The sequence below is a fragment of the Macrobrachium rosenbergii genome, chromosome 50, assembly GCF_040412425.1.
Source record: "Macrobrachium rosenbergii isolate ZJJX-2024 chromosome 50, ASM4041242v1, whole genome shotgun sequence".
NCBI lineage: Eukaryota > Metazoa > Arthropoda > Malacostraca > Decapoda > Palaemonidae > Macrobrachium > Macrobrachium rosenbergii.
The window spans coordinates 34617944-34633089 of NC_089790.1; the positions used below are offsets into that span (position 1 = coordinate 34617944).

The 15146-nt window shown below is 34.6% G+C and overlaps 1 protein-coding gene across 12 annotated transcripts in view; it reads right to left on the reverse strand.

Annotated features, from left to right (window-relative positions):
- The window catches only part of qtc (quick-to-court), a 279218-nt gene extending 264320 nt beyond the window's left edge, over positions 1-14898 (reverse strand). For all 12 annotated transcript variants that reach the window (XM_067094476.1, XM_067094466.1, XM_067094455.1 and 9 more), the window contains exon 1: positions 14583-14898. In XM_067094476.1, the coding sequence (XP_066950577.1) occupies positions 14583-14736 (154 nt within the window). In that variant the 5' untranslated portion in view covers positions 14737-14898. The remainder of the gene's footprint in view (positions 1-14582) is intronic.
- Positions 14899-15146: the final 248 nt, after the last annotated feature.

Consider the following 15146-nt stretch of genomic DNA (forward strand, 5'->3'; position numbering starts at 1 on the left):
AGAGAGCAATCGAGAAAAGAAAGTGCCGTTCTGGACCGGCACTTGCAATGGAGTGCCTCAACTAAGGCGACCTCAGTCATTACAAGCGCAAGGCTATGATGGATGATAACAAGTTTCTAGCCATGAAACCTGTGTGTCACAGAACATGTCGCAGCAACTATACTCACAAGAAAAGTGTATCACAGCATGCTGTAAAGAAGTCCAGAGTTGAGGAAAACAACCCTGAAACTAGTTCTGTTGCTCTCTCTGTTGATTTACGCAAAAGGTCTTCAGTCAACTTCAAGGCATGTTGCTTTATTTGCAATAAAAAAAGAGATTCAAAGGGAGAATGGCGGCTTATCCTTGTAGCCACAAAGCAAAGGCAAAATGCTATACACCAGAAAGCTAAGAAATTAAAAGATGAAGATATTCTAGTCAAGATTCAAGGTCATACAGAAGAGTCAATAGATATGATTGCTTCAGATTTTCGGTATCATAAGTCATGTATGAATCATTTCATGAACAGGAGACCAACACAAACCTCAGTTTCTATTTATCGTGTTCATGATGATGCTTTCTCTCAACTAGTGTCTGAAATTACAAAACCCTTATTAAAGGAGCGATCTCTGGTTTTTATTACTCAACTGAGAAACAGATACAGGGAACTCCTTCTTCAAGAAAATAAAGCAGGCAATGCAGATTTATATAGAACAGACAGGTTTCAAAAACGTCTGGCTGATCACTTCGGGAGTGACATCCAGATAGTGCCTCAAAGAGGAAAGGCAAGTTTGGTCTGTTCATCAAAGATTACAGTGTCAGAGATGTGCTCCCTAGTGGCTAGCTTGCAACATGAATTAAATGATTCCGAAATACAAGTAGAATCTGATGAAAGTGACAGTGATATCAACCAGTCTTTAAGTACTCAGACTGACTTCTTTGGTTTGTCAAAACATCTGAGGTCTGTGATGAAAGAAAGAGCAAAATCACAGCTATACAGAAAAAGAACTGATGTAGGAGAAAGCTCATCGCAAACTGTAGATAATGTTGAAGATTCTCCTGGATTAGAGATATCTTATGATTCTGCTTCTGACAGTATCCCAGATGATCTTTATAATCACCTAGCATGGATAATTACAAATACTGGTGCAGATATAGATCCATGTGGTAGGGTGCTTTTGCCAGATAAACAACACCACAAGGTTCTGAACATTGCACAAGATCTCATGTTTCAAACTACAAATCTGCCTATGCCAAAGCAGGTGGGCCTGGCAATACATATTTTGAAACAAACTGGTAGCATTTGATTTGAAGAAGATATTTCACAACCAACACTGCCAGATTCACCTTTACAGACAGTGTATCTCATAGACATGATGTCGTTTGTCAACAGATTTCAGCATTCATGTGCAAAAACATCTGGTGAACTCTTCAAATCCTATCTCCAACGTATTCTCCAAATGAAGCCAACCAGTTGTTCATGTATTAATATAGTTGGTGATAGGTATGACACTGACAGTGATCACAGTGTGAAGACTTATGAGAGGAAAAGGAGAGGCCAGACAGAGAACTCAAAGGAATTTTGTGTATCCAGCAATCTTGATATCCCAGAATGGAAACAGTTAATGGCAAACCCAAAGAACAAGGCAAATCTCCTTCACTTTCTCTATTGCTCATTATGTGAGAGTTCAGCAGAACTTCCAGATGATGTTACTTTCATTTTAGGTGGAATGGATCATGAGGACAGCGGACATACAGTTGCCATTTCAAAGCAGTCTACTACTGATCTGCTGAGCCTCTCTTGTGCTGAACACGAGGAAGCAGACACAAGGCTTATCGCACATATTGCCTACTGTGTGGATCATCTTAAATATGAACGTGCAGTTGTATACGCAACAGACACTGACATTACAATGTTATGTATGTACCACTTCTGTCGATTTGAGGGATTAAAGGAACTTTGGATTCAGGGGAGCAATAAATTTTTCCCTGTGCACAACCTTGTCAAATCGTTGAGTGAAAAATATGAACGAAATCCAAAGGAGATGACAGCTACTCTACTCAGCACATACATCCTCAGTGGATGTGATACAGTGAGTTATCCATATAGGCGAGGTAAACGTAGGGCTGCAAAGGTGGGATTGAATCTGTTGGGGCAACTGCAACATTTAGACACTTATGATGCAACTCAGCATACAGGAAAACTGGATGCCACATACAATGATGCAAGAAAGTATTTCATTGCACTTTATGGACACAACGACACTGGTATAACATGTTTAAACACACTTCGCCAGCACATATTTGCATCAACAAAGTCTGATCTGAGAGTACTTCCCCAACCGAGAATGCATTTCATTTTCATGTATTGTGTGCCTTGTACCAGTTAACTTTGTATAAGCAGGCAAGCAAGAATGCTAGTGCCATTAATTTAGCACTCCTCTCACCTTGTGATTTTGGATGGAAGCTTCAAAATGGAATCCTAATTCCTATCACAATGTCTATGCCAGCAAAACCTGATATAAAGTCATTTGTACATTGCATGTGTAAAAAATCCAAGTGTTTGAGGGGATGTTCTTGTGCAAAAGCTGATGTTCCCTGTTCTGTAGGGTGCCTTTGTCTAGGACAATTAGAAAAATGTAGTAGGACTGTATATGTAACTGACTCCTCTGAGGATGATGAGCCTTAATATACTAAAAGAATATCTGTGCATTGCTCATATGGTAATTTTTAAAGTACATTTATGTATTATTTTAAGTTGCTTTTTTATGTTTAATTCATTATATGTAACATTTTGCAACCTAAATACTATATAATTATGTTGGTTATTAGTTCATGGTGAAAACAAATATAATTGTGTTTATAGTTTCCATTACATAAATCATATTATTGTATTTCAACTTCAGTGTATTGCAAATGGAATGTACTAAAATTTCAAGTACTGGTCCAGCTTAGTGAGTTAATTAAGATACTAATATACTGGTAAACCATACTACTAGTTTGCACATCAAGGAAAACTTTAAATTTACTACAGATGTTTTACTATTGTTGTACTCAGCGAATGTTTAAAAAACTTTAAAAACAGTAATTTTGAGATAGTTTGCAAGAGTTTCATTAAGTCCAACATTGATTTTTTATGGCCTCAGATGTTCTTCTAACTAAATATTAACACCAAACTTTTATATCATGCCGGGCAATTTTTTCAAAATTTCTTGGTAGTGGCCCCCGGACTAATAATAATAATAATAATAATAACAACATTGTCTATATTCATTAATCTCATGGTAACGGTTATTATATTGTTATTATTATTCTCATATATCATAAATCATCAATACCATGATTATCAGATTTACATTACATCCGACTCATTTTATATTTTATGATATCCAGTCTTCAAAGGACAGAAAAGGAACATTAAACGCAAAATAGTAATTTACTCTCTCTCTCTCTCTCTCTCTCTCTCTCTCTCTCTCTCTCTCTCTCTCTCTCTCTCTCTCTCTCTCTCTCTCACTAAAGACTAAAGCCATAATTTGATGAAGAAAATTATAATACGGATGAATTTCAACATTTATTTTTACAAAAATCTTTTTGCTGTAGATAAAAAAACAAAATCAGAAAATGTATAAACACATAAGACTCAATATGATTGGAAGAAGCTTTTTATGACATAAGTTGAATGAAATCAAACAATGTGAATAACAAATGGTTATGAATCTGAATATTTAATAAGCTGAACATAATAATCTTGACAAAACTTTTACGACAGAATTCTAGTAATTCAGAAGTGTGTGGTATTCTCTGAAACAAGGAGCGACACATAGTCCTACATTGCAGTCTTTACACATGAAATATGTCTGCTGGCCTTTCTTGGGCCTACGGGATGTATGCGAGCACACACGACATCTTAGTCTAGGTCGCAGTTGTTTTTCTGTTGAGGGAACTGGATCAGGAAAGTGTCTTTCTGTTAGCCGCCTTGGCTGCGTTATTACGGTGCGGGTAATTATCTTGTTAGGTGCTGGAGGGTACCTTTCAATCAACTGCAGAACGACTGACTTAGAAAACTGTAAATATGACCCTTTCTTGCCAGTAACAAATCCATGCAAGTGATGACAGTTTACTAGTATCATATCAAGCAGACGGAAAAATAGTTTTATGTACCATCTCGTGGTTTTACGGATACACTTCACAGAACTAATAAGCATGTCGTTCTTGTCCACAATCCGCATTTTCTTATTATAGTCAACAACGCATGCAGGTTTTTGCACAAATTCCCTGGTCGACACCTTTTTCACAGTCTACCATTATATTTTCATGTACTGAAGATAACATATACACTGTCCTGTTATCCTGCCATTTTAAATCTAATATTCCATTGCAGTTTTGAGACGAAATCTCAGATTTTGTTCACATCAGGAAATTTAGGCATAAATTTCCTATTTTTCCGGACTGTTCCACATGCTCCTGTTTCGTTGTCGCCCAAATACTTGAGCAGTTTTGGGCTGCAATACCAATTATCGAAATACAGGATGTGATGTTTTCCGAGATGCGAGGCCATAAATGTTTTTACCACAGAACCAGATACCCCTAGATCCTCATCTACCAATATCTCTGTATCTTTTCCAGTATAGATTATAAAATCGACAATATAATCCGTTTTGGCATCACAAAGTTCAAATATTTTCACTCCAAATCGACTTCTTTTATCTGGAATGTACTGCTTGAAACTTAGCCTTCCCTTCCATAACATTAAACTTTCATCTATGCATAAATCCTGGAAAGGTTGAAATTTTTCCCGGAATTTTCTACGCACACTGTCGAGCACGGGTTTAATTTTTTTAGTTTATTATCTGGGCTTGTTTCCTGTGAATTATCAACGAAATGTAGAACCCGTAGAATTTGAAGAAATCTGTCCCTTGCCATCAGCCTTCTCACTCCTTTTGTCTCGAATGTCTCAAGCGTAGTCCAGTAATCTACGATGCGATGTTTACTTATATGCGACATGATCATAATCACACAAAGGAACCGTATCATTTCCTCCACAGTAACCTGAGCAAATTTTCGCAAATACTTTGGCACTGCATCTCCTAGCGTATCAACAAGGAATCTCTGATAACGGTTTGTCTCTTCAGCAATCAGCCCCATAAATTCGTTGTCGAAAAATTCAAAAAAATAGTCTACTTCCTTTGAATTTTCATTCACATTACATTTCGACGTAATGCCACTGCCACTGCTGTCAAATATGAAATCTCTGGGCTGGAAATTGCTGGCAGCCCACTCCCACTCATCACCTGGGTCACTTCGCTGTCTCCGCCTTCTTTTGACACCTTGGCTTTCATTTGTAGGTGGCAGATTTTCGTCATTTTCACTGTCGGTTGATATTTCATCACTGTCTCTTGTACCAGGACCATAATTATCCATTTCATTTCCTTCTAAATCCGATTCATTTTCATATCCAGAAAATGAGTCGAGAAGGTCTATAAAATAGTTATCCTCGTCGAGAGCTCTTCTCTCGATCTGCCGGCGGTCAACTCGAGGATGTCGTACCCTTGACTCGTCCTCCTGTGACATCTTGATGAAGACTAATGAATTTTAGGGAAACACGTGAATTTATATGAATTCACTGTATGGCAACTGACAGACTGTTACCATATCAAGAAAAAGAGGCCAGTATTTCAATCATCAGTCCTTCACATAAAAGGAAATTACCGGTGCTCGTATACGACACAACAGTGTTCCGGGCCAGTTTATTAAATGCGTCGTATACGTTACAACCGAAATCAAAGGGTTAAACCAATCCCATCCACCTTTTCTAGTCATTTTCTCCTTATATTGATGAAAGAGAACTCATCAGCTTTAGAAAGTTATATTGATATTAATAATCCAGCGTCATTTCACCGTTCACGAGGCAATTAACTCGCTTGCATTCGCCTGATGTATTAATATTCCTAATTAACGCTGAACTTAGTGGAATGACACGGGGACCCGTGACACACCGAGAATGCTTGAAATTGAACACGATTAATCGAGAACTGCAAAAGCGTTTCTTTATTTGATGATGTCGGAAACTCGCCAAGCACCCTGAAGCTTGTTAAGCTCTACAATAATTGAATTAATTGGGAACGTTAATAAATGAAAAATAAAGAGATGAACAAGGCTGTCAACGGAGTTCCCTTTCAACTCGAAGACATACCAACTCAAGAATAATGAAATGAGAGATTCCCGAAACGCAAAGAGGGGAAAGGTCCAGGTTATTGATAGAAACAGGATGACTGGCTAATGAAGGTAGAAGGATATATTGTACTTAGATAGAATACACAATATTTCTTCTCCTGTTTTGTTTAATAATAAGCACAAACTGCTACAACATTACTTGTTCATACTACTAAATGTTGACGACTCATGGCGTTCTTTTTCTGATTCATGGAACAAAAACAAATTGCCCGTAAAATAAACCGATAATACTGCACAAAAGACTTTCTTTCTTTTGTTTGGAAAAGATATGTCCATCATGAAATATGATCCCTTCAGTTTTCCAGAAACTGTGTTACGAGTTACTTTTTTGTAACAAACCTGCTATAAAACCGTTACAAAAAACGAATGCATACACCCAAGCACAACACTAATTTCCGTATTTGGGCCACATTATCACGGACGACCTATAAGATACGGCAGACATAGAACAGAGGCGTCGTAAACTATGCGCAACTGGCAACATGATTATAAGGAGGTTTGCCTTCTGTCACCGAGGCACGAAACTGCTGCTCTTCCGCTCGTACTGCCACCGTATACGAGTATATGGGTGTCCCCTTTGGACGAACTATACCAGAGAGACCATGAGACGTATCACTGTTGTCCACAATGACATTCTGAGACGCTTCACAAACGCTCCTCGCTATCACTCCGCCACGCAGATGTTCATAGAAAACCGCCTGGATAATTTGAAAATCACTGTGAGGCGAACAGTGTCCAGTCTGATCACCCGACTGAGAAACAGCAGCAATTCGCTCATACAAAGCATCCTAAGCAGTGAGGCAAGGAGGAGATCTAAATTGTGGGAAAGACGGGATAATGAGGCGTCTGTTCCTTAAATGACTTATTCTCTATTTTTGCAATTATGAAGTGTCATCTCCAGAATCTGTCATTATTATTATTATTATTATTATATTTCTGCGTTTCTTGTTATTATTGATATTTTTCCTTATTACTACTGTGAATAGTATCACTGTACAGTTTTGCAATTTTCAATTCTCGCATTTAGCCTTCTGGACCTGACTTATGTAACCACCTAAGGTCCCTAGCTGGAAATTAATCGTTTGCATTCTGTATTTTTCATTGTTATCATTTTTAATATTTTTTTTACTATTTTTCTCCATATAATTACTGTCATTACCATTATTATGAATTCTATTTTTTCTACTTCATCAGCAACTGTGTGGATCATGCCGATTATTATTTTTATCATGTTATCTTATGTATCTAGATTGTTTGTTGTATTTGTATATTCCATGTATATGGCCCCGAGCTGCAATAAAGAATATTATTATTATTATTATTATTATTATTATTATTATTATTAAACTGTTTCCCCTAACATGAATGGCTTCCAAGAGGAGAAAAGTCAATTATTACGGCCATAATCACACTTTCGTACGTTTGAGTGTGTATATATAATATATATACATAGGTCAGGTACTTCATTTACACAACAGTTTACCCATGCGGGTAGCCGCTGACCTTTTTCCCCCCATGTTAACCACCTTCCTTATTGCTTTGATATTAATGGATAAAGTTTAAAAATGTCATGCCTGATATTCATATTTTTACAAAAGCTTTCCTTTTATAAAAATGCACTCAGTTTTGTTTCTTTCCAATGCACTATTAGAATAAGCAATCTTTTTTGCATGATTTTTTTCACTAACATCTACGAAAACTCCACTGTATACGTGTGCATATCTAGAACTGGCTTGGATATAAAGTCGAAAGTGGTCGGAAAGTATGTATGTATGTATGTATGTATGTATGTATGTATGTATATATATATATATATATATATATATATATATATATATATATATATATATATATATATATGTATGTGTGTGTGTGTACATAATGTGTGTGTTTGTCACATACACATCTTTATATCTCAAAACATTAAGCCACAAATATAGTTTTACATCCAACTCACTACACCCTGAAAAACTTTGACCCAAGGGGATTTATAATTGATTAGTGCTGACGAAGTACTCACCAACTGTAATTCCCTTTGGGAGTAAGTTATTCCTGAGGTATAGTGAGTTGGATACTAAATGGTATTGGGGCGTAATATATATATATATATATATATATATATATATATATATATATATATATATATATATATATATATATATATATATATATATATATATATATATATATATAGACTCTTCTGGTCACTTTACCATACATATGCAATTGTAATAACTCCAATGTCCTCTTAACTTCAATTTCTTCACACTTTTTGATAGTGAGTCACTACAAAATCTGAGATCCAATTAGAAGACTATGAAGAAATTCTGAAGTCTGTAGCAGGATTCGAACCTGTATCCAGAGTAGCAGATGTATGTAAGTGTATATATATATATATATATATATATATATATATATATATATATATATATATATATATATATATATATATATATATATAGACTCTTCTGGTCACTTTACCATACATATGCAATTGTAATAACTCCAATGTCCTCTTAACTTCTCGATTTCTTCACACTTTTTGATACGCGAGTCACTACAAAATCTGAGATCCAATTAGAAGACTATGAAGAAATTCTGAAGTCTGTAGCAGATTCGAACCTGTATCCAGAGTAGCAGATGTATGTAGTATATATATATATATATATATATATATATATATATATATATATATATATATATATATATATATATATATATATATATATATATATAGACTCTTCTGGTCACTTTACCATACATATGCAATTGTAATAACTCCAATGTCCTCTTAACTTCTCGATTTCTTCACACTTTTTGATACGAGAGTCACTACAAAATCTGAGATCCAATTAGAAGACTATGAAGAAATTCTGAAGTCTGTAGCAGGATTCGAACCTGTATACTGAGTAGCAGATATATGTATATATATATATATATATATATATATATATATATATGTGTGTGTGTGTGTGTGTGTGTGTGTGTGTGTGTATAAATGTCGGTATAAGAGTATTTTGTGGAAAATCTCCAAGCGCCTCAATCATTACTCTGATTTTCCACATTGCTACAATACCCTGAAATGATTTTAATTAAGCGGACACTGGAAGTCCTGAAGTCAGCAAAAATTAGGCCAGATCAAGAAATCAAGAACTTATCTAGAGAGCCAAGCAAATGCAGTTTTTACTAATGATATATTAGAAATCTAATAAATAACCTTAAAGATGTGGTGACTTGAAAGAGAATTTAGCTAAAAAAATCAAATGAAATATATCTTTTCATAATCTACGGCCACGGTACTGTTATAGTTTCCCTCTTTTAATTTCGTGTTTCCTTTAAGGCCCGAGACAGGCCCAGTTATAAAAAGGATGAAGAGCGGTATTTATTCCATAAATAACCGTTTTAGTTAAAGTGGGTTTTTTGTAACAAGAGGTCTATAGTCATTTAATAAATTACAACTGTAATTCGTACGTTACAAGCACCGAGTTGCATGCAACCATGCGATATATATATATATATATATATATATATATATATATATATATATATATATATATATATATATTATATGTATATACACACACACACACACACACACACATATATATATATATATATATATATATATATATATATATATATATATATATATATATATATATATATATATATATATATATATATATATATATATATATATATATATATATATATATGTGCGCGTGGGTGTATATGAGTGAGCAAGTATGTGGGGTCTTGATCGAGAACCTGAACCCAACAATCCAAAAATAAACGGAAAAAAATAAATAATTGTAAAAAAAAAAATGACAAGGATGTAACCACCTTTAGAAATTCCTTGAAAGGCGCGCGTTAAAAATAACACACGCAAGGAACCTGCCTCCTCCTCAGTCTGCGCGAGGCGAGGACACACACAAAAGCCGAAAAATATATATTTTCCGTATTTTCTCGAACAGGACACAAGTTGGGGAAACTTCGAAAAAGTTTTCAATCTCCAGTTTTCTCCAACTTCCTACGTAATAACGACGCGCAGATTTTCAGGACAAAAAATAAATTAAACAAACTTGTCATTGTTTCCTAAAAAAAAAAAAAAAAAAAGAATAAAAAACAAAAACTGGCAGGCGAGAGAGAAGCAAGTAATGAATTAAAAATAGTATGAAGTGTTTCATCGCGAATTAAATTTAAAGTTAATTAGAGTAATTAATAAGTATATTTACACGTCGTTTCACATGACTTCTTGGAAATTATTGAGTTAAGAATAATGTTTTACATTAATAAAGGTATAATACATCCTTACGTACGTTAAAAGGTTACAACAGATACAACGTTTAGAAATACAATTTTTAGAATTCAAAGAAAAACATAACAATATATTTACTGAACTCGCAACGAAGTCTGCCATACTTTAGGAAATCTGGGTCAACCAGTCACTAAGAAATTTCCCTACATTTGCTAAAGTCATACAGTCGGTCAAATTAGTCAGCCAATGTGGCATTTAGTAACTAAACATGCAAGTTGTCAATTTCATTTCATAAGTACAAACAGAACATAAGTTAATTATCATACCACATGTAAAACAAATTAAAAATCAATTCTGTGAAAAAGTAAAGTCCAGTTTTGTATGAGCAAGAATATGGGAGGGGGGAGACATGAAAATCGGGAATTACAGCGAAAATATTAGAAAACACCAAAATTAAAATCTCATATTCGAACAGGAAGTCGGAAAATAAAAGAACTGAGGAGAAAATTTTAAAAGATTACGTATATATATATATATATATATATATATATATATATATATATATATATATATATATATATATATATATATATATATATGAGAGAAATAATCAACACACAATCACCTATGGAACAGAAATAGATTTCTGACTCAAATTTATTTCTGTTCCACATGTGATTGTGCGTTGATTGTTTCTATCATATTCACTCATAAACGATACAGTAGTTCGAATGAAATGCTGTCAATTGGGTCACTGCTGATTCGAGAAGTTGGGGAAAACACGGTGGTATGAAAGGCAGTTAGCCTGCCCGGTAAAGCCTTAGGTACTTTTGTACTCAGGTTCCAACTTCTTTCATGGCTTGTGTGGCCTGGATGGCAGCAGTCTTGTCTTTCAACTGAAAGACCTGGGTCGATCCTGATGTGAGTCAGAAATTTATATATATATATATATATATATATATATATATATATATATATATATATATATATATATATATATATATATGTATATGTATGTGATGATTCATACATACATACATGCACATATATATATACATGTATGTATGTATGTATATGTATGTATACATGCATGTATGTGTATTATATTATATATATATATATATATATATATATATATATATATATATATATATATATATATATATATATACGTGAATTTCTGTCACTTATACATGCATGACTCCTTGATATTAGCAAATATAGCCAGAAATATCGCATTTACTATATCTTAGGAATAATTCATATCTAAAGGAAATTTTAACGGATAAGTGCTTCTGCACTGGCCTGGATTCAAAGTGTGGCCGTGGCATGGTTTAGAAACAACGATAGGCAGGTCAATCGAACCGTGGTATGTTTTAAGAGCAACGACAGACTGAACCGTAGACTGGTTTCGGAACAACGGTAGGCAGAACCGTGGACTGTTTTAGGAACAACGACTCCAAGAACCTTAGGCTGGTTTAGAAACAACGACAGACAGAACGTAGACTGGTTTAAAAACAATGACAGATAGCTTTAACCTGTTGGCCTGGTTTAAAAACAACAATAGACAGTGACTCTGACTACTTGGATAGCCGGGCCTTCAGTCATTCTCTACCGTTATTTCTAAACAAGCCAAAGTTCGAATCCTGACCTTCGCAGAAGCACTCGGGCGTTAGTTGTTCCTAGATACAGTGAAATCTATACATAACAATATTTGTTACTTAATATTTCTTTTTATATAAATATGCATATATACATACATAATATGTATGTATATATATACACATGTATATTATATATATACATACATATACAAATATGCATATATACATACATACATACACACACACACACACACACACACACACACACACACACATATATATATATATATATATATATATATATATATATATATATATATATATATATATATATATCCCTGATTAACATTCAACAAATGCGTCTCCAAAGACACAGGAGTATACGAAATCCCTTGCCTCGACTGAGACCAATCCTACATTGGGTTTACACGTAAATCACTCCCCAACAGAGCTCAGCTATTTTCAACAACATAAATAACCATTATCACAAAATAAACTGGAATTTGTCATGTATAATTTATAGCATTAATTGTCCGTTCGAAAGCCAGATGGTAAAATCAGCACTGATTAAACAAAGAAATACGATGAACCTCTCAAAAGGAGCTTCGGTCTCAGATATTTTAGATAAAATCTTCCTCCAACCAGCAGTTAAATATAATATATATAATCTGTGTGCAATTGCAATGTTTGTAAAATGTAACCACCAAAGAGAAACAACATGAAATGACTCGGCCTTTCGTTGTTTTCCACCATCAATATCCATTAACGCATTGCTACTTTGTACTGGATCAATAAATAGCCTCTGTTGGCATATCTGTCCCAATTTTCAAGACTGGAACATACAAACGTGTACATGCAAACGAACGCATGAACTGGGCGACTGTTTAAATACACCGGCGTTACAAGAATTAAGACGCAAATCAAATGTATCTGGTCATGAATGGACTAATCATTCATAGAACGATATTTTATGGCGTATATTGAAGTCATATAGTTTTCACACAAAAATTACCAGAATATTGAGGTCATATGCATAATGGCATGAGTATGAAACACACAAAAAGATAGCACTGATGAGAGGCAATGAATTCCTATGAATAAAGAGCATAATAATCATCATCAAGGCAAGAAATATAGATGAAAATTGCTAAATTTTAAAGAAATATAAGTGATTAGACTAATACATATAAAGAGATGTAGAAGAATAAACAAACAAAGACTCTAATGACCTGGATATATAAAACATAAAACAAAGTAATAAACATTGATAGCACTGAAGTATCCTAGAAAACAAATAGAAACAAAAACAGAAACTACATTTTTAGTACATAGAGATGACTTTCGGCAAATTAAAAAAGTAACCAAATCAAAATGAATGAAAAAGGGGAAAAGTAGTGACAAGAGGGAGCCTGTGGAGAAGTCTTCAGCCTGTGGAGAAGTCATAAAGATACTTCTCCAATAAATATACAAACGCAAACATTCACTGATGAAGAAATAAGCATGAAATAAAGCAGCATAGATAAATAAAACGAAACTAATTCACAAGAGCAATTGGTAAATAAATGAACAAGTCAGAAGCAAGTACTTAGAACGGGTCATCGGACTGGCGTATTGATTTATATACACTGTGAATAGGCCACACCAACGAAGATCTTTAGACTTAAATAAATGAATAAATAAATAAATAACTACATAAATATATAAGTGGACGAATTAGATGAGCATATAAATACCTTAATCACTGTGGATACAACGACATTTATGAATTAAATAGCCAATAGCCCTGACATTCACCATTATCGTGTTTACAACGCATCTTATCAGTAATTTGACCATAGCGAAATAAATGCATGGCCGCTAATATCAGATGAACTACTGCATTTATCTGTTTTTATTATTGTTTTTGTTAGAAAACTGATTACTGAACTTTCTTGCAATAAATAACAAATGCCACGTAACAGCACTGTCAACGTGATTAAACAACACTGCTGTGAAAATACTAACATCAATTATAACAAAATTATTATAGTTGTTGTTGTGATAAATCTTGAGTCTTATCTATTATCAGTACCGAGATAAAGTTTTTTTCTGTTAATAATTACTGTATATCACCGCTTACAGTGAGGAAAAATATTTAGTAACTAATAAAAAATGTAAAAACTACAACCAAACATAAAACGAGTTGGCCATATGCATGACTTAAAGTCGTATACATCACCTCAAATTCATGGAAAGGTCATTTATTCAAAAGTCCGAACGACTTGGCATGAAATATTGCCAAAAAAGCCAGTGCGAAGAAACGCCAAGGTTGAGTTTGTTTTGGAAAACGGGTCCAGTGAAAGACAACCCCCGTATGGTGTGCTCCCTGCCTACCGCAATGCTGGATCGATAGGAAAAACGTGGTCGACTTTTTTCAGAAAAGACCTTCTTTATGCACAAAAATGTCGTTGTCACTGGTTGCTGCTTCACGGGTACGGAGAAGAAAGAAGGGCGTAGCCCTTGGTACTCACCAAAAGTCGAAAGGAGTCTTTTGTTGGTCGTGGGTTGAGGTCGAACACAGGGAATACACACTTTTCGTTGTTCCTGAGAGAGGCGAGGTGGTAGTTCTCTCAGCTGACGACGGCCAGAATGGAATGTTACACTCATCCGTCCGATTCCCTTCATCGTATCTAGCGCCTGATCAATTCACTCGATAGGCAACGCTATGAAGATGCTATCATGCTACTAACCAGTACGGGTAATTCGCCTTTTACCTCTGCAATCGCACATTTATTCTATGTAACCTGTATGAAACACTAGCCACGGTGGGAAGTCTATCCTGAGATCGAAGGAACCGATGGCTTCCATGCGCAAGTCGACATCAGCTGGCTGCCAGAAATAAGAAAGAGCAAAAGTCCCTTTCTCATTCAGAATTTCTTGGCAGCCGACAACTGAAGATGTACTTAAATCATTCGACGTCGGAACTTGGAACTCATTTTACTAATATTTTCCGTTACTATGTCATTAGAACTAACACCTCATTTATGAAACTTTAATCAAACAATAGTTCCTGTAAAATAGATGCTATAGATACT